Here is a 20,910-nt window from a genome sequence, read left to right as displayed (position 1 = left end):
GGCGACGTTGGAAATGTAGAGATAATGTATAGGTTAGAAAACCTATTATATATGTTTTGAATACACATAAGATAGCTCTCAGACCTTTGATCTCCATCCCTTCACCTCGTCGGACGGACACGCACACAACACACACACAACACACACACACACACATGCACGCACTCACACACACAGGCACTAAACCCTTTATCACGAGTGTGACACTGTCAACGTTACTGGTGATTGTCTGAAACAATGTGTGCTATGGCCTTGAGCAGCCTCGCTGATTAGGCTGAGGAATGTGTTTGCCAAAGGAAGCAAAGCGCCTTTCAGCTAACGCTAAAGCTAAACTAGCTGCTATGATTGGTAATGACTACACTATAGTGTCATGCTGGAGGTCATGATGTGGTTAGGTTGTGTTTGAGTTTGCAATGCGTACGTCTCCCCCTTTGCGTTTAGAATGACCATGGAAATTATGGATTTTAAATTAAGTCTGATATAGTTATCTTCTACAACAGATACAACAAAATATAGACAGGCAGCAGTAAATAACCATTTTGCTTTGGTTACCACTGTTATTTTCAATTGCAACTATGGCCAGGGATGTCTTGTTTTTTTGCACCATCCCAGAAAAAGAGAGTAAAATAAATACTAAGATATATCCATGTAAATAAGCAAATTGAAGCAAACAAGGGCTGACTGAAGTGAAGGAAGGAGGGGTCTCGGAGTAAACGGAGTGGAATCAACCCCTCAACTGAGTAGGTGGGGTGGGTTGTAACTTGTGGGCAGTCATTTATGTCTGACCTGGAATTCTTCAGGCCAGTTTCACTTTGAAGGGGTTTCTATCACCAGGCCAACCGCACCAGAGGGAACATTTGGTACTCTCCATGTATCCTCCCTTATTTTCTTATCGTCCTTCACTCCTCTCCATCTTGCCTGTGCTCTTCACCGTTGCTTTGTGCCACATTTCCCCCCTTCTTCCCCCTCTCCTCTTGTTCCCTCTCTACACACCATCCTTGGGTCTCTTTCCGACCCCCTCCCTCTCCTCCCCCCTCCCCTCTGCTCTCCTTTGAGCCTGAGTGAACGAGAGGAATGAGGGTGACAGGTACACCGATGGTGAGTGTGGGGGGTGGGGGTGTGCTCGGAGAAGGAGAAGGGAGGAGAAGGAGGGGAAAGAGAGAGACAAACATACTGTAAAGTAGGATCAGGTTGGTTATAGAGTTGTTCACTGTAGTTGTGCACTGCAACAATGTGACTTTAGAATTTGGTGACACGGGGGGGGGGGGGGGGGGGGGTATATACATTAGTCCCACATACCAAAAGTCTGACATATGTGGCCGGTTAAGACTCACCCGTGGCTTCCGCGCGCGGTTAGGGTTAAGGGTAGGCTTATAGTAATGATTATTGGGACGTCAGACTAAGGCTACGCACCCGGTGACACTTGGGCTTGTCAACAATGTCACCCGTAAGCACTTTGTTGACCAGATAAGTGCTTTCGTAACTTTGGTTCTAGAACTGGTTCCGTTATAGATTGTTGGGGCGTTGGGGCGGACGTTCATTCTTTGGTTTCAGTTCCGAACCAACTTTTTGGGTTCTGTACTGCCGTTCAGTGGAAACACTGAACCGCTTCAATATTAGGCAAAAAAAATAACCCAACCCCGGTGGAAAAGTGGCCATTGTGAGCTCATAGATAGGCTATTTTCTCCAAATGTTTGCCCCCGGGATAGGAAAGTTGGGGTTCAAGTGGTTAAAGTGTAATGAAAGGTGGTGTACTTCCTCCTTCAACCAATGGCTGGGGTTTAACCGGAGCTCCTAAGGACAACTTCCTTCAGAATCGGGATAACCTCGTTTGCCGTGTGCAATAATTTAAACATGACACAGGAATGTGTCATGTGGTTTTTTCTACAAGTTAGGTAGTTATGTTATGCACTTATTATGTGCACATATTGCACCAGGAAAACTGGTCCTCACAGAGAGTGCAAGTAGCAATGGTGGAAAAAGTACTCAAAATGTAAGCTCAATTGTACTTAAGTACTGTACTTAAGTAAATGTCCTTAGTTCCATTCCACCACTGGCAAGCAGGCACAGAGTGGTAGCTAGTAGACTTAATACACATGGGATATGATTGAAGTAGCGTCTTCTCCTCTTGACTTCATTCTGCAATGCTCTGATCATGTTGAAGCATGATGACAGTTGGGCTGTGTGAACCGCCAGATAACTACGTGGACATCATGTGTCCTAAATCACCACCACATTTCTCACTTCTCTTTTTGTCTTGGCTGTATTGTCAGCTATGGTCGTAAGCAGATGTGAGAATAGTTTGAGTTTGAATCGTTCCCATGTTGCATATTTCCCCCGGTTACTCCCACAGGTCCATGTGGGTCCATTTGTACACTCAACACCAAGGCTTTTACTGTGTACTCAATCTGTCCCGTCTTGCCCTAAGGTAAGCGCCGGAAACGCTGAATATGGGACCAGGCCAGAGTCACAAATCTGCAAATGTATCTGTTGTTTGCATAGCAAAGATGAAAAAAGAAACATCCTCACAAGGAATGAAGTTACGTAGGTTTCCCAGAATCATAGTTTTATAAATGATGAATTGCACATTACATACAGTACCAATTGACACAATTATTACAGCGGGTGACTTAGAGCACCCAGGTGGAAAAAGGTTCAGTGTGTCTTCTGGTCACATTATTCCACAGAGTTAACCAGCAGGTCTCTGGTCTTGTGACATGCTACTTATTTACCTATATGGATGTCTTCTTGGAATGGTCTGACATTACTCAAGAATCTTTCTCAAACTAATTGGTTACTGGTGTTGTTTTATTGCTGCCTTTGTCGTACAGTTTTGTCTATGTGGCAAAATCCAGTGTGTACTGTACAGTCTATGTGCTTACTAGCCTTTCTTTATTCTGATACTGCTCTCTTGAACTTGTAAATCCTCCTGTAAACACCACAGGACAAATGTTATTTAAGGTGCGATTAGCCTATAGCTGCAGTAGATATAGCCATAAGTGGACCAAGATAGTAATTAAAATACTGTATTAACTGTATTAGCTAGTTAGCCGTCTGGGCACCTAGGCTGCTAATGCCGCCTGACAGCGTGTCATGCGTTCGACCCCCAATACCAGTGTTGTAGTGATACTTTTAGAAGTGGGGGGACGCCCCATAAGACACGTGTGCGCACAAATGCACGTGCACAGACACACTATGCACACTATGCACACTAAAACATGTGCTTGATTGTATCCATAAAAGTCAAAAAACATATTCTTTTGGCAAAAAATAATATTTTAGACTTGAGAGAAGTGTGGAGATGGTGCTCCCCCGCGTCCCCGTCCCCCTCCACCACTACACCCCTGCTCGATACCTTTGTTGCGTGTCAATCCCCATCTCTCTCTTCATTTCCTGTCAGTCTATCTCTATCAATAAAGGCATAACAATCCCCAAGCATATCATAAAAAAGGACTCATCGGGCAGTAAATCATTCGGCCTCCAATGCAGAGCCCCACGTACAGGTTCTATTTCCAACATCGGTGCGTCTAGCTCGACCAGGAGCTCCAGTGACCACAATTGGCAGTGTTGAGTGGCTGAGAGGCTGGCAGGGGATTGTGGCCTTGTGGTCGGCGCAGCACTTGCGACTCCTCGTTTTGAGTTGCCTGTTAAGCAGTGAGTGGATCTGGGGAAGACAGCCCAAACCTCCAAGGCCCAGAAGTGGCTGGCAACTCCATGTGTATCGGAGGACACGTTTCCTTCCCAGGCAGACAGTGTGTGTGGGTTGGCATTAACAGGGACCACAGTACACGGTGGCGGGGGCAGAAGACAAAATAGGACACCTCAACTGGCAAACGTGTGTCAACTTAGGGGTGGAATTGAATACAAATGACGTGTGTGTGTGTGTGTGTGTGTGTGTGTGTGTGTGTGTGTGTGTGTGTGTGTGTGTGTGTGTGTGTGTGTGTGCGTGTGCGTGCGCGTGTGTGTGTGTGCGAGACCTAATATGTTCCTCAACAATGATTTGGTGAATACATGCAATGATTAAATGAGAAGATAGTTAGGGTTTTCCATCTGCACAAGCTGTCACTTTTGTTTCCTATATCGTTCATGTCATCCCTGCCTTCCTGTTGGATTGAACAGTTAACCGTTGACCCGATGGGCTTTCAACCCAGAGCCCCCCTGAGAGATATGTGCATTCCGATTGTTTCTCACTTGATGGCTGACAGATAAACGATCGTCCAGATTGACCCTTGTGCGTTTGGGTGAATTTAGTGATCGCTAACACTGGTTCACAAACCCTCGTTTACATTATGTATGTAGTCGGACTAAATATACACACGTACTGTATATGCACAGACTCGGAGGCACTTCACATTTCACCTCTCACTTCACATTGTATACTACTAAATAGTAATAATTATAACAACGACAATACAAACTAAACTTTATGATGACTTTATTCATATAGAATGTCTCCAACCAAAAACTATGATGGATTATAACGTGTGATGAGGCTCATTTGGTGCTAAACTCATTGCTTAATTTTTTTTACTCTGTGCCAAAGAAAGTGATACATTGTGTGATTACTGATTATACAACATATCGCTTGGCAGCTAAGTATGCAAAGAGTGAATAATATTTCCTGGAAAATCACATCAAAAATCATATGTCTCCATTTTTTCTTGTCTTTGTTTTTTAACCGTCTCTCCTCTTAGTCAGCCTCTTTACTGAATTGTTAAGGTGTGGGTTCGGTTTCAATGGCTGCTGAAACTCACCTCTTTGTTGACCACACTCTCAGACTTTGCCCCTTGTGTAATGCTCTTAAATTGAATAAGAAAAAAACATTTATTCCCATCTAACCGCATTGTGAGAAAGTACTTGACTCAGTCTCTTGTCTTTTTTTTCCTTGCTCTGACACCATGTCTGTTTTTTTCTGTCTCTGCTCTCTCGACTGCTCAGCAAGGTGTGTGTTGTTTGCTTAAGTGAAGCCTTGCTAGGAACACATCCACCGTTGTTATGTACTTACTCACACAATCTCCCTCTCCCTCTCTCTCTCTCTCTCTCTCTCTCTCACACGCAACCCCACACACACACACACACACACACACACACACACACACACACACACACACACACACACACACACACACACACACGGTCATCTCAGTGTTGTGCTTATTCAAGGACATCAGTACATGAAGACCCCACCTTTTAATTCCCAAACTATCCATTTGTAGATGCTGAAATCACACAGAGCCACTGAAAACTACATTTCCCATCTACCCGCTCTCTCTCTCTCCCTCTCTCTCTCTCTCTCTCTCTCTCTCTCTCTCTCTCTCTCACTCAATTCCCTCAAAATGTCAAACCCTCCCTTATTAGTTACAGTCAAAGATTTGCGGGTTTGTGCAACAGGTGCTGTGTGTGTGTGTGTGTGTGTGTGTGTGTGTGTGTGTGCGCGCGCCGTGTGCGTGTGCGTGTCATTCCTCATCCTCCCACTCTTCTTGGCTCTCCTCATTTCAGCAGACTTAGCTGGGGATCCTCCCAATTCTACTCTATGTGCACATGCACACACTTACATACACACAAGCACCTGTTTTAGCCCTGCCTCCACCTGCTCCAGTGCTCTAGTTGCAGCTTCGCTCAGGCGTGTGCGTGCGTCCGTGCATGCGTCCGTGCATGCGTCCATGCGTGTGTGTGTGTGTGTGTGTGTGTGTGTGTGTGTGTGTGTGTGTGTGTGTGTGTGTGTGTGTGTGTGTGTGTGTGTGTGTGTGTGTGTGTGTGTGTGTGTGTGTGTGTGTGTGTGTGTGTGTGTGTGTGTGTGTGTGTGTGTGTGTGTGTGTGAGAGAGAGAGAGAGAGAGTGTAGAGGAGGTAGGCCTTGCTTGCTGAGTGCCCTGCTGTACCTGTCTCTCATGGAGGTGGACTTAACACTCTCAGAGAAGGCAGTGAAGCAGTGAAGCTCCGTGAAGGCACAGGGGTAGCTATCCTCCCATTTAACCCACACTCACCTCTTCTTTCATCAACTTTGCATCTACGTTTACTCTCTCTCTCTCTCTCTCTCTCTCTCTCTCTCTCTGCTCATTTGGTCCTTTCTCATGCATTAGACCTCATCGTTTGCTTCGTTTTGGTTTAAATGTATATTTTACACATGGGTTCATCTGGTAACATGTGTACACTCTCAGTTAGGGGGTATTAAATGAACACTGAGGATTTTGTAACTCGGAGTGAACAATTGTAACCAAATAGACCCTTTACGGGTCCATTTGATGACATTTGTACACTCTCAGTTACAGTAGAAATGATTAAATCAACACTCTGGTTACACTGCTTTATGGTCAGCCTGCTTGAATGTTAGTAGAATGTTGGTAGAAATGCTAAACATTGAATGATCCGCGCGTTTGTTCTTATGTGCGTTGTCCTGGAGGACGTGCTCTGCTGCATGCTGTAATGTTTAAACATGAAGCTGGTGCATCTGGCTCCCTCCCGGGCACATTCAGATAACACTCCACAGAAGTTTAGTCTGCAATAGCAGTGTGACTCCCCGTGGATCGCTCTGGCCTCACTTATCCAGCCACTGTAATATTATCTATTGGGCAGACATTTTGAAATAGCAGCTTTTGAATGTTTCGCAATCTGTTATATTTTCACTGCTCCGGCTCCTGTCATGTTTCCTTCTGTGAATCTTGTCATTACGGGATGCTAGATGGACGCTCTGTGAGTCAACTCCACACCTCCACGTGTTGTCATAATGCATTCTGCTAAGATGGCGGCTCCCTTAGTCCTGATTTCCTAAGTACACTGGCTCAATGTCACTCAGGATAGAGCTGCCGCCTGTGAGACGCATTGTTCTTTGCTGTTTGCCAGCACGCACGCACGCTTGTGCGCACGTACACACACACACACACACACACACACACACACACACACACACACACACACACACACACACACACACACACACACACACACACACACACACACACACACACACAGACAAACACAGACACACACACACTCTGCCCCACAATCTGCAATAAGTTGGAAGGCAGAGGGAGGCCACGGCTTAAAACTGTGTTTCACAACTAGATTTGCAAATGGTTGTGTTCTCAGGAACACACAGTGCGGTTTGTGTTCTCATAATTAACAGTCTATTCTCTGTCTACTGAATCTCAGTTTTCTTTTAGATGTTAGGAAATCATGCATTTTGATTTGACCCCCTTTACTTATTTGAGTAAATAGGGTGGAATTAGATGCCGGTGGCAGCAGTACGTGCACTCATACACTGTAAAGCTTTTTATTATTATTATTTCTTCTGACCTGCTCATAAAGCAATTCAGTGTTATCAACAGGCTGTTAATATACAGAGAATCAGGCGCTTCTATCAATCATAAACGCAATGTAATGAACAACCTCTACAGTGCTAGCTATAATATAACCCATATAAACGCCATGCACCAAGTTATCTCCAGGACACTTTAACCTGAGCCCTGGCACCGCTCACTTCCTCATTGTGTATGTGTACCAGGTGATTGGCTGAGAAACCCGAGAGTACACCTCGCTCGCTGCGATCCTTCTCTACCATGAGACTCTCAGTTCATAAACTTTGACCTGGTGAACTCTTGTCTGACCCCACGGAAGGGGTGAAAATGATCAGAGCAAGGAAACGTTCCACCCGATGACTAGTCAAGCATTGCCCTGTTTCAGCATGATTGGCAAATAGGATATACGGGACTCTCCATACAACCAAATAGTCATAAATCTGATCATTAGGGGTTTCACATTTGTTTTATTATGCAGTTTGTAAACTTACACTGTGTGCCTACTGCCTACCTCTGTCTCTCTCTCCCTTTTGCTTCATGTGAATGAGTGCTGTGATTTGTGTCGGCCATGGTTAATCAATGACCTGTTGTTGCCTCGGGTTTCTCACTGACTTTCCTCTCTCTCGCGCTCTCTCTCTCTCTCTCTCTCTCTCTCTCTCTCTCTCTCTCTCTCGCTGCACATAGACACGCACACATGCACATACAAGGTTTATTGCTCCCGTTAAAAAAGGAACTATGGGGTGCTGTAGGAGATCGTGTGTAGATTATTTTACAGAAATACATTTTCAGTATTTTTGCAGTGTTCTATAGTTGCTTGAAGTTGAACCTGTGTTAACTCGATGTTAACTCAGTACTATCTGTTAGTGTCTTTTTCCACAACCCTTAGGAAGGGAGAGATGGTCACACACACACACACACACACACACACACACACACACACACACACACACACACACACACACACACACACACACACACACACACACACACACACACACACACACGCTTAGTGTTTCACTTCTTCTCTGGTCTTTCACAGTGACTTCCTGAGTCAGGTCCCAAAAAAGGAAAAGCTCAGCAGAACACACTGACAACTACTGAGGAAGTTAAGAATATCTCTGATTGGTCAAGAATCAGGAAGTCAATTGCTCCGCCACAAGAGCAAAAGGAAAATGTCTGCCCCCAACCCCCACCCCAAAAACAACATTTCCAGAGGAGGAAACCTATTGAAGGACCTCTTCTTGATGCTTCTACCCTCCAGTGAATGGCACAGTGCTGACCTTGCAGTGTCACCCAGCTCCTTTTGGTCAGGGAACAGAACTCCCACTGTGGATAATGTCCTCCCTTTGTCATCAATCTTGGCCTGATAAAGGCAGATAAGAGATGGAGTCCTGTTAGCACTTCAAATAGAGGGAAGCAGGGAGGGAACACACGAGACAATACGTTCTACTGAATCGTTATTTTTTAGTGTCTCTGCATAGATACATGTGAACATGTATTCACGGAAATTAATATGACGTCGCGTAAACCTGCTTGGAGCTTAATTGCTGCCACCCACGTGCACCTGTTGGGATTGGAAGTCATCTTGCCCCAGGTCAAAAAGTAGCAACTCTATCTAAAGATAGAATGAGGAAATTAAAGTTTTCTCTTGATTAACTAACTTTTTATCACATCTCTTTGACCATATCTGGAAAATTGTACTGTGTTGTGAACGCGTTATTTGTTTTAAAGTGAACGCCTTCAGGTGTTGTTGATTAGCCAGTGAATTCTGGCTGAGGTTGAGGTACACTATGAGTGGGTTTGTGTGTAACTCTAAGCCCTCTATAGCCTTGGGTGAACTAACAAGTGAACAGGTGTGTGAGTGTGTGTGTCTGTGTGTGTGTGTGTGTGTGTGTGTGTGTGTGTGTGTGTGTGTGTGTGTCTGCTGCATACATGCGTGTAATGCCGTACACAGTGTGTGTGTGTGTGTGTGTGTGTGTGTGTGTGTGTGTGTGTGTGTGTGTGTTTCAGGTGTGGGAGGGCGGGATATTGGGTCAGGTCAAGTGAGTGTACAGGTTACCATGGCTGCTCAGTTTTGTAGTCTTTTACCTGTAAGTCTCTGTAAACGGCCGTAAGCCTGAGTTATACTTACATGCGTGCCGGGGCCGGCGGCAGCGCGCATCGGAAATGGCAGATCTACAGTACAAGTTCACACTGTGTTACACTGCTCTGCGTTGTGTTTGTAAGTTCTCCTGTTTTTGGTGGCGTGCAATCAAGCCTTACCTATCCCAGCCTGTGTGGGAAATGTGACGCACACACGCACACACACACACCGGTTCACGTTCCTCAAGGAGTTGTTTGCTGGCTATCTGAACTGTTTATTTGGTCAGCTTTAGTGTGATGGATTGATTTGATTGCCCCAATGTTGTATAAAGCATGGTGATCTGGGGATTTAAATCGTTGGGGAATTTTCCGTTTGGAAAATGGGTTAGAGGGTAAGAGGTTTATGCTCTGAAATCCGATTTTTGATTGTTCTCGGTTGCTCCTATAGGACTGTGACCCTTAATGAAGTGACAGACGCGCGCACGCACACATGCACACAGACACACACACACACACACACACACACACACACACACACACACACACACACACACACACACACACACACACACACACACACACACTTGTCCTTAGCATGTGACCCAGTTGTACTCTGTGAACCTTGAGCAGTGATTTCCATGGTTTACGGCCCCTCATTCTCCTTGATAGAGGTCGTAGGTCAGATGAGAGCTGAGACTTTTAAAAAAAACAAGGTAGTAAAAGCGCTGATAGAGGATTTATAGATGTTGTATATTCTCATTGGGCATGCTTTGCCCAGGTGACATGTTGTTTATTGTGCTGTGCAAGTTTGGCTTTTTATAATCTTTGTCTTTCACCACATTTAGCTAGGTAATTATTTAGTCAGGAGGACAGATACTGTACAGCAGTTTCAACATTTTATGTTAATACTGTGATGCTTTTTATTAAGATTTCGCATCATATGTTCCCTTCCCGTTTTTGACAGTGCTCTGTTGAACCGCCGAAAGTGCCGAGTTTTAAAAGGTCCTCTCCCTTTTTTCCGTTCTTCAGGCCTCAGATCTGATTGGATGGTTTTGTCAGAATGACAGCCGAAGACCCCGCCTCCTCCTCAGCCATGAGCAACAACTCCGCCCCCCCCAGTTCCAACCCCTCTGGCTCCGGCCAGCAGTCTCTCCATGGACAGATCCCCGAGGGCGTGGCCGGCGCCCCAAACGAGGCTGCGCTGGTGACCTTAATGGAGCGCACCGGATACGGCATGGTCCAGGAGAATGGCCAGCGGAAATACGGCCCCCCGCCCGGCTGGGACAGTCAGTCTCCGCCGCGGGGGTGTGAAATCTTTGTCGGTAAGATTCCCCGGGATGTTTATGAGGACGAGCTGGTCCCAGTGTTCGAGTCTGTCGGACGGATCTATGAGATGCGCCTCATGATGGACTTTGACGGGAAGAACCGCGGCTATGCGTTTGTGATGTACACCCAGAAACACGAGGCCAAGCGGGCCGTCCGGGAGCTCAACAACTATGAGGTGCGGCCCGGGCGGCTGCTCGGGGTCTGCTGCTCCGTGGACAACTGCCGCCTTTTCATCGGGGGAATTCCCAAGACCAAGAAGCGCGAGGAGATCCTGGAGGAGGTCTCCAAGGTGACGGAAGGCGTGCTGGACGTGATCGTGTATGCCAGCGCCGCAGACAAGATGAAGAACCGCGGCTTCGCCTTCGTGGAGTACGAGTCCCACCGCGCGGCCGCCATGGCTCGCAGGAAGCTGATGCCGGGCCGCATCCAGCTGTGGGGCCACCAGATCGCCGTGGACTGGGCCGAGCCGGAGATCGACGTGGACGAGGACGTGATGGAGACGGTTAAGATTCTCTACGTTAGGAATCTCATGATGGAGACCAGCGAGGAGGTGCTTAGACAGGTGAGACTGGTTGGCTCTTTATTTGACCTGTTTGCAATAGGGGGTTGGTGTGCATGATATTAAGTTTTACCTTTCTGTGGCAGGCAACAACATGGGTTTTATTTGGGGTTTTTTAAAGAGAAGAATAAAAAGGTCAGTCAAATGTTTTCTTCTGTGTGCACCAGGTGTTCAGTCAGTGGAACCCTGGGTGTGTGGAGCGCGTGAAGAAAATCCGCGACTACGCCTTTGTTCACTTCATCTCCCGGGACGACGCCGTCCTGGCCATGGACCACCTCAACGGCACGGAGGTGGAGGGCTCCTGCATCGAGGTGACTCTGGCCAAGCCGGTCGATAAGGAGCAGTACACGCGCTACCAGAAGGCGTCTAAGGGGGGCGCTGCTGCTGCAGCCACTCCCCCAGAGGCCCCTCAGCAGAACTACGTTTACCAGTGTGACCCCTACACGCTGACCTACTACGGCTACCCATACAGCACCCTCATCGGACCTAACAGAGAATACTTCGTCAAAGGTTGGGATTGTTTTCTTCTATTTATGTACAAGTAGTGTATCGTAGACAGCCAACGTGTTTCTATTAAAGCCAAGCATTTACTTTTGTAAATGTGGCTAACGCTCGAAACAGACTTGGCAATAATGATGTAACTCTCATTAAGGAATTATTACATTTTGGATGGGCAATGAAGAATACACCCCATTAATAAGGACCAGTTTGATTTAGAAATGGGTTTGATGAATAAGATACCGGTAATCATGATTTCATCCCTGGGGAGTTTCATTTGATGAAAGCTTTTAAAAATCTAACTTGATGAGGTATTTATGGCATAAAATCACATATTTTATCATTACGAAAAAGCTGAGTTAACCAGGTGCTGGACTGTTGAATGCAAATCCCATTAGCTTTTTAATGATTATGTATGGTCTTTGGGTGGTAGCAGGAAAATCTATCTGACTTTCAACAATCATTGTGTTTTGGTTTTCTCTCCAAAGGAGCCCCAATGATACAGAACAATGGTAATCTCTCACATCCTTATTTCTACTTATACCTCCACTGAATAATGAGTTTCTTTGCCATGTGACCAGCTCTTTGGTTTCTCTAACACCTTCCTCTACTACTATGCTGTCGTTTCTCCTGTTAAACTACCAGGTTATTATCACACTAAATAGCCAGAAACTTTCAAGCATGCCATTTTAAAATGTTTTTTTTTAATACGCTTTCAAAATTGGAATGAAACAAAATGTCATGGACCAAGAGCAATCAATGCTCAGATCAAGAGGCCAATCTGCAGTCAACATTTTCTACACTAAATATATATAGAAACACTGCGAGCCAAATCCCTTTTGTATGGGCTTCGGGATCTATGGAGCAATCTTTCAGTTTAGAAGGAAAGCCTTTTCAGAATATCGTTGGAGAGAAGTTAAAAGGAGTTGTGGACGTATGGGTAAAAGTTCCTGCCCACCACCGCCAAGACTAGGGGTTTAGGCCGTGTTGAAGAGAGGGAATCCGAACGGGGAGGGAGCTTTTCTGTCGCTGCACCGGCGACGCCTACAGGTTGGTCAAAGGGCGCCAGGCTGTCAGCAAGGCTGTTGAACTAAGAGGAATAGGGTGTTCCTCTGCACGTGCTACGTCCTCCTGGTGAAGCTCCTCACTGGCAGGTGGTTCCTCCCAGTGTTGTACTGGAGGAGGCATGTGGTCTACCGTCCCATACCCAGAGCCATTGAAATATATGACAGAGTTGTGACAACTCCATTCACTTCATGGGGCCAATCCAATGGCGGCTCTTCTACATAATCGGTCCGGAAGTTGGCAGAATGCACTGGACTCTCAGACAACAGCCCCGCTTTAATGATCTTAAATTCCTTTATTTTAGATTGTTTTTTAGTAATAGTACAACATAAACATTACAGAGACTTTAGTTGTCACTGTGCAATACTATAAAACAGTTGTCATGTCGCACACGTGCCTAAAATTGCTGATATTTGCATCGCTCTCGTGTCACTCCAGGGCCGCATAAACAGTGCTCGAGTGCTGTTTTCTGACCCCTCAATGGCGCAACTCTCTCAGCTATATGGCTCTGCCCATACCGACCAGTCCCAAGACCAACCAGTAGGGCTCATTAGCGACAACATTACACAAGTGTGTGGGGAAAGCAGGGAATTAGGATAATGACTAAATTGAGAGGGAAATTGGTATATAAAAAAAAGAAGCGCCAGATTTCTTTAGGGTTTTCTACCATTTCCTATCGCCATACATGATATTTCCAACGTTGCCCCAGACAATTACATGCCAATGGAAAGTTCTTGGCTTGCAACTGCCCCCCAGTTCTAAACCGGATCCCACCCCCCCTGTCATGTTGTATTTCAAGCAGGTACTGTGCGAGGTCGAGGTCGAGGTGCAACTGCAGGTAACCGTACCCCTGGACCACGGGGGTCCTACCTGGGGGGTTACTCTGCCGGTCGCGGCATCTACAGCCGTTACCATGAGGGCAAGGCCAAGCAGGATAAGCCCTATGAGCTGATGCCCGGTCTGGAATTGGCAGCCTCGGTCAACCCAGTTGGCATCAAATCTCAAAGTCAGTGAGATAGAAATATCCGTATATACTCCCCTTATCTAAAACCCGTACTAAACCTTCTACCCTTTGTCCTCACCGTTACACGCTGTTTGAGGAACCCTTTTGTATCAAGGGTATGGTTACTACTGACTGGTCATGGGCAAAAGGACTACATTTAGATATATTGACTTGCAGCTACAGATAAATAGCTCCAATGCTCTGTCCTTTCTAGCAGGTCCAGATACTGTAGTAATCATCCTCTTCTCCCGATGTTTCCTCTTTCTTTCATATCCTTTTGAGAGAGATTCAAGTCTCGCCCACATGCACTCAATTCCAGGGTCTGGCTGAAAAGTGCTTGGTTACTTATTTATACAGAATTATTTTTGAGCTAGCGCTAAATATGGAATTTCAGAAGAATATCTGCAAGTACGTAGATGGTATATGGCTCCTGTTTATACTTAAAACATATGCCAAATTGCTGCATAACAAAGGCAGTTTTTTTTTGTTACGTCCCACTGCTCTGTTAAGCCAGACTGTGTTGTATGCCTGCATCACTTGCCTAAAATAACTTTAATAAATAATACATGTTCGACATAAAACATGTTGACACACTGCAGTCATACAATGAATTATAAATCAGGCTTTAGTCTTACATCCAACACTTTTTTGCTCTAGACCGGACTTGTACTGCACTGCAGACCTTCTACATTAAATTAAGGTTGCCTTTCCCTTCTAATTCTAATCTGATCACTGAATCATCACCTAACGGTAATTACATACAATTGATCCTAAATCCGCCAGATTACCGACTCGTTTTGCATCATTATCTGTCTATTGAACTGTGTCTCGCCTTTTTTTGTTGATGTAACTTATTTGTTGATGCAAAGGTGGAATTTCTTGCTTCTGGAATGACCCCAAAATGGACCTTGTTCCTCAATCCCAGTCTCTGTGGGATCACAGGATCAAGACCGGTCTGAAAGGACTTTTGTCCGTCAGAAACAATAGCTGCTTGTCGACGGCCACTCTCAGAGCAGGAGTAATGAGGCGAGCCGGTGCTTATCGGTCGTCCACGCGCACACCCAGTCCTCAGTGAGATTTACACTGTCAAATCCGCTGTGTTCATTTAACCCTGAGACTGTGGAGCCTTCAATTCGTAACATTTGTACACTCTGAGTTAAATTAACACTGGGGATGTTTATGTGTATACTTTTTTTCTTCACACCTCATTTGAACCCCCTGCTTTACTTTAAAAAATAAAAGAAATAAAAAAGATTGCAGTCTAGGTAATTTGTGTTTTAATTAGATAGAGAAAGACATGCAATACAGGTACAAAGGGGGCTTGAAACATCTACACATCTAACATCCATCCATCCACAAGATCTAGGATCCAACATCCACCATATCTGGGTGTGGGTATCCTATCCGGGCCCAGACATACCAATCTCTAAACACAGTCATCAGCACCATGTACAGTAACCACAAAAACTGTTACTGGTTTCCACAGAATTGTATTCATGTGTTTCGCATTAAAACATGCAAAATATGTGGTGTTAACTTTAGCTTTTCTCAGTATATGGTTTATTTTCTATCGGAGGAAGGACTGTCTTGTGGATGAGTGTAAATGAGTAGTGGTTATAAAACATGCATGCATACTAGATTAGAGTCTTAAACCTCCTGTTAGCCACACAAAGGCCACTGACAAGCAGCTAATGGCGGGTTAGTTGCCGGTGGCGTGCATATGTGTGTGTGTGTGGGTGTGTGTGTGTGTGTGTGGGGGGGGGGGGGGGGGGGGGGGGGGGGGGGGGAGTGGGAGGGTTAGTGTAATCCAAATCACAATCAAAAGCCAACTTGTGTAAGCGCTTACTTTTTTTCTCCCTTGTCTAAATTTTATCCTCCTTTTTTCACTTTGGTGTGTCCTGCTTTTAATACATTTTGACCTTGTTGGGGGGAATGCCTGTTTCTGAGCATACTGTAGCCTGTGTGTGTGTGTGTGTGTGTGTGTGTGTGTGTGTGTGTGTGTGTGTGTGTGTGTGCGTGTGCGTGTGCGTGCGCGTGCGCGTGCGCGTGAGCGTGAGTGTGAGTGTGAGTGTGAGTGTGAGTGTGAGCGTGCGAGTGCGTGTGTGCGTGCGTATTCATTCTCTTATTATTTTCTTTTTGCTTATGTTGAACTCATTCTCTTCATTGTTCTTATGTGCAGTGGGCCTGCAGGCACTGAGCGGTCAGTACCCCGTTTTCTCCGCAGCTCCTTCGGCCAAGCTGATGGAAGAGGGGAAGATGCATGCGGTGGAGCACCTCATGAACCCTCTGTCCATGCAGCACGCTGAACACAACGCCCAGACGGCCGGCTCCGTCCTGCCTTCGGTCTCTACGCCTCCACCCTTTCAGGTGAACATTATACACACAGACCTACTACTACGGACAGGACTGTCACTATTACAAAATCCAAAAATGCACTGCAGGGCAGATATGACAACTGAAATATACAAAAGAAATGACCGACCTATTCGTTACTTTTTGAGGGGCGATAGCCCCTCCTATGTCCAGCTTTTGGTGGAGAATGGAGAATTTACGTCATACACGAGCAAATCGGCTATTTTGTCTTAACACAAACATTAAATTCCCATTGACAATGTGTCATAATGTGTCTGAGCAAATCCACATGTTACGTCATGATGATGTATGATGATAAGAGCGCCCCTCACTTCACACAGATTTTTTTAAATGTATGAATAAAATGTTTTAAACATGGAAACGATTACGACGATTTTTATGGCGATTGTTTGTGACAGGCCTACCTACGGACTGCCTTCTCTCTCTTCTCTCACACACTATACTATACTATAGGGGGCTGCCATACTGTGTTGTATGGCTTAACATGTCAGTTTGTCACCCCCTTCACATTCAATAGATCCTGTGATCTTTTGTGGCCAGATGTAATTTTCTGGGGTCTAGTAGGACCATAGTAAATAATAAAATGTGTTCAGCCCCATGTTCGAATGCCCCCGACCCCTGTAAAAAATCGCTAAAACAAAAGAAAGCAGCAAATGAAAAAAAAAAAGACACTTATCTTTTACTTTCTCTAATAACAACCTAAAACTTGGTTGTTAAAAACTAAAGTTGTCCTTTAAGTTGAACATTCTGTTATTGTTCCTTCGTATAGTTGACTCTCTCTTCCAATTTCAACCCGCAGGGTCGTCCCATCACTCCAGTGTATGCCATGGCTCAACATATGCAACGTATCCCTACAGCCGGTGGCCTGTATGGAGGCTATGTTCCCATCGCCAACTACGCTGCTAACACGGCTGCTCTGGCAGCTCTGCAGAAGAATGCAGCCGTTGCGGCTGCAGCATATGGAGGTTATGCAGGCTATGCCATGCCTCAGGCCTTCCCTGCCGCAGCCTTCCAGGTTCCCATCCATGATGTCTACCAGACATACTGATTTTGGAGCACAGACCGCAATGTTGTCTGGACTGAGCAACCACCAATAAACTCCACATCTGAACAATATACAGTTTGTCCTATTATAACTAAACGTCCCTTGTTTCTTAAGAAGTTGTGAACCTCCAAGGTATATAAGGAACATTTGTTTGATGTGAATACAATATTCATAACACAGACTGATATACAGTATACTGACCAAAACATACACTGGACCCAAGCGTACCAGAGCATAGCCTTAATCATACAGTATCGACAGGTTGCCACTGAAAACCACTGAGTAATTATAATGTTGTCAGGAAAATATGCCTTTTATATGCCAACAACCCTGTGCCAACAAAAGCACAACCAACAACCAATACCAGTACTAACATCGTCACACACAGCCGGCCCTTACCTTTCTCTACAACTATACTGGTGTGGCAAACAAGAACATTGAAGGTACATTGAAAGTATTTATAAAGAGATGATACATATTTAAGGTTTATTCTCTTTGTAGACCACTCATTTTTATTTGTGGTCATGTTCTTCTCTGAAGTAGAAATGAGGTGTAAGTACATTGTGTTTTAATGTGCTAAGAACTAGATATTTAAAAAGAAAGAAAAAAAGAAGAAAAAAAAATCTAAAAAGTACAGCAGGAACTACTGACCAGAGAAAATACCACTAAAGACAGGTTTTTGGATATAATTTTTTTTTCTTCTTTATTTTTTTTTGTTATTTTTTCATTAACATAGAATATTCCAGAGAACTGTTCATACTGTAGGTAATGTTGTCCGTCCATGCTGTTTGAAAGAGCATAGTTCATAGATGCCTTTTGGGTATTTTTTGGTTAATATAGTTTTGTTTGTGTTTTTGGTTATCTTTAATGAAGGTTATAAGTGATGTGTTTATTTGCGTATTAACTACTTAGCATATGTGTTATACTTTTCAAACATATAACTTGATATATTTGAAGTAATATTCCCAGCTAACTTTTGTGGAGAATTCCTTTAGGAATAGATAATGGAGAAAAAGTCAAGTCAACTGCAACGCTTCCTTAATGGTGGGTGTCAAAGGTGTTTTAACATGCAGTATGAGTATATATCAAATCATCATGGGTAAGAATATTATATATTTTAACATTCTTAGATATTGAAGTACCGGTAACTTGATCTTTGCCAGAAAACTAAGACTGAAGTGATATTGCTTGGTTTTTCGCATTTACTTTATGTATGCCCATGTTATCATTTTTGCATTGTCTGACTCTTGAAGGTGAACAAATGTGGACAGAAAAGAGAGATGTACATGGCTATATAGACCATTCCATCACTCACAGTTTGCCAAACTAGCAACTAAGAGAATTTAAGGTTACACTCCAGTCTGATTTAGATGACCTGTGCCAGACTAGTGCCTTACAGTAGTATCTACAGTGCATGAGCTACTCTGTGCTCAATAATTTTCATGCATTCCACAGGTCTTTTCACAAAGCTAGGCCTAAATGTTTCATATAAAAAGGAGATACTTTTGTCCATACAACTCCGTGTTCTTTATTATCCATATTGCTTGCCATTGCGTCGTTTTTATTTTATTTTATGATGCTAGTATGGTGAAACTTCTGTATGTACGGAAACTTGGTGTCAATTTCTGTGGTTAGAAATGTCAAGACGACCTCTTTCCTGCGCTCTCTTCTCTGAACATTCTTGCTGTAACACTCCACATACAGTAGTAGCATTCTGTGTTATCTCTTCCTTGTCCTCCAAAACAGCTTGACCAAGGTGCACTTAACCATATTTATAAAAGGCAAGAGATTGCCACTATCAGATGAAGGTTGAGATATTTAATATACTGAGCATTATTTCATGTATGGATAGTGTTTTTCGATGCCTGTGTGTGTCAGACAGAGTTTTTCCTCACAGATGGAGCAAACATAAAATGACCCCTATGAATGTGTTGTAGGCACTTTTAAAACTCTGCTGTGTGTTGAAAACAAGTGTACTATATGTGACTATCTGGGATTAACTGGAGCAATACCTCACAATGAAATATGCTTGTAGTCTATCTATGCATACATACTGTACTACAACATGACACACAACACACACCCATACACACACAGCTGCTGATAATGAAGTCACACCATTTTTATCCAAAAGTGTGAAAAGCTACTTTGAGTTAAAGAAAAAAAGAAACATCAAAATGTTGAGTGAATTGTACAACGAAACGTTTTTATTTTATTTATATCTCTTATTTGATTTTATATTATGTTTCTCATTCAAAATAATGTTATGAACTTTTATTTTCTTTTTTAATTTGTAACGTGTAGCGCTGAGAAGATTGGTCTGACTGAAGAAGAGGCTGATGTTCTTAACTCATCAAATATTACCACAGCAAACGAGGCATACTTTGTTGAAGTAACTCTTCTCTTTCTGTCCCAAAATATGTTTAGATTCTTTCCCCACCCCTTCATGTCTTAAGTACCAGGTCTTATGACTTACTTGACCACTCAAAATAGCCAAACAGCATTGGCCACGCCTCCAGTTCTTAGGTTAAGTCATAAGGCCTGGTCTCCTAAACTGGATTTAAACTCTTTTTTTAAAAACACTTGCCTGTATTTTGTTTTCCTTTACGATGACGAAAAGTCAGGATATATTTAATATATGCTTTACATGTATTGTGTATGAAGTGAGAAAGAAAAGGTATAATATATTCTAAGTTTAAACATTTTTTTCCCTTTTCAATATATACACATTAATTAGGGATAACAAAAAAGCAAAAAAAAAAGTTTTTCTTTTTGCCAAAGTGTTCAATAGCTTTTGACCATTCAATGTTTTTGTAGTTGAAGTAACTTTTGAACTGGGTTTAGTGTTCTGAGTGGGAGCACAAAGGCATGGTAGCTGATACCCATTAAATTCCACTGATTGGTACTAATTTATGAGACAGCTAGAAGATGGCTCATACGGGTCATCTCACTGGTTATTTGGCTGGATGTTCTGTACTTCACTGTATCCTCTGTTTGCCATGACAGTTAACTGAAACCCGGTTGTTCAATCTGAACTGCAGTCTTGACATCTGTCAAAAAGCACAGTAACACACGGTTATCGGAAACACCTCCATTCATTCTTGGTCTCCCACTCAAAACACCTGCTTACTTTCTAATGCCTGCATTTCACTCATACTACATCTGTAGTATGAGCTCCTCCTGCTACCAGTGTGTCTAGCTGAAGATCGGCGTTAAAGTGTAAAATGTTCTAGTTTGTGCCTTATTGCCAAGTTGTGCCCTTTGATGTAGTTTTGTAGGCCTATGCAGACTGTTTTCTATCAGGTTTGTAAAAAAAAAAAAAAAAAAAGCTTCAGCATTGTTATATTTATAGTAAAGTAGATAAATAAAGCATTTCCAAAAAGGTGTGTGTTATATGGTGTTTGTCATAGAAAGTTCTGTTCCAATCAATCAAAGCTTAGCTTATCCAACAGTATAGGTCAAATATCTTACTATACAAATATATAATGTGGATGTGGATGTAATTCAAGGGGTTTTACACAATCAAAGCTTAGCTTATCCAACAGTAGGTCAAATATCTTACTATACAAATATATAATGTGGATGTAATGTAATTCAATGGGTTTTACACAAGTGTAGGTCAGAAGTGTTGTGATTAAACCAAAGGGCATTGAAAACAAGGCC

General features: G+C 43.7%; 1 protein-coding gene across 10 annotated transcripts in view; it reads left to right on the top strand.

Moving 5' to 3' along the window:
• Window positions 1-20,629, top strand: part of rbm47 (RNA binding motif protein 47) — a 40,734-nt gene extending 20,105 nt beyond the window's left edge. For 4 of the 10 annotated variants that reach the window (XM_080760260.1, XM_080760263.1, XM_080760258.1 and 1 more), the window contains 6 exons: window positions 10,408-11,266; window positions 11,431-11,773; window positions 12,250-12,273; window positions 13,626-13,832; window positions 16,009-16,196; window positions 17,002-20,629. In XM_080760260.1, the coding sequence (XP_080616386.1) occupies window positions 10,439-11,266; window positions 11,431-11,773; window positions 12,250-12,273; window positions 13,626-13,832; window positions 16,009-16,196; window positions 17,002-17,250 (1,839 nt within the window). In that variant the 5' untranslated portion in view covers window positions 10,408-10,438 and the 3' untranslated portion in view covers window positions 17,251-20,629. Of the gene's footprint in view, window positions 1-5,917; window positions 5,955-10,407; window positions 11,267-11,430; window positions 11,774-12,249; window positions 12,274-13,625; window positions 13,833-16,008; window positions 16,197-17,001 lie in introns of those variants that run through there. The other 6 variants (XM_080760262.1, XM_080760264.1, XM_080760267.1 and 3 more) reach the window with 6 other exon arrangements.
• The last annotated feature ends 281 nt before the right edge of the window (window positions 20,630-20,910 follow it).

The sequence above is a fragment of the Protomyctophum bolini genome (assembly GCF_963924005.1).
Source record: "Protomyctophum bolini genome assembly, chromosome: 3".
In the NCBI taxonomy this organism is placed as follows: Eukaryota; Metazoa; Chordata; class Actinopteri; order Myctophiformes; family Myctophidae; genus Protomyctophum; species Protomyctophum bolini.
Note: the sequence above shows the minus strand (reverse complement) of the source record. Positions and strands in the feature narration are given on the sequence as shown.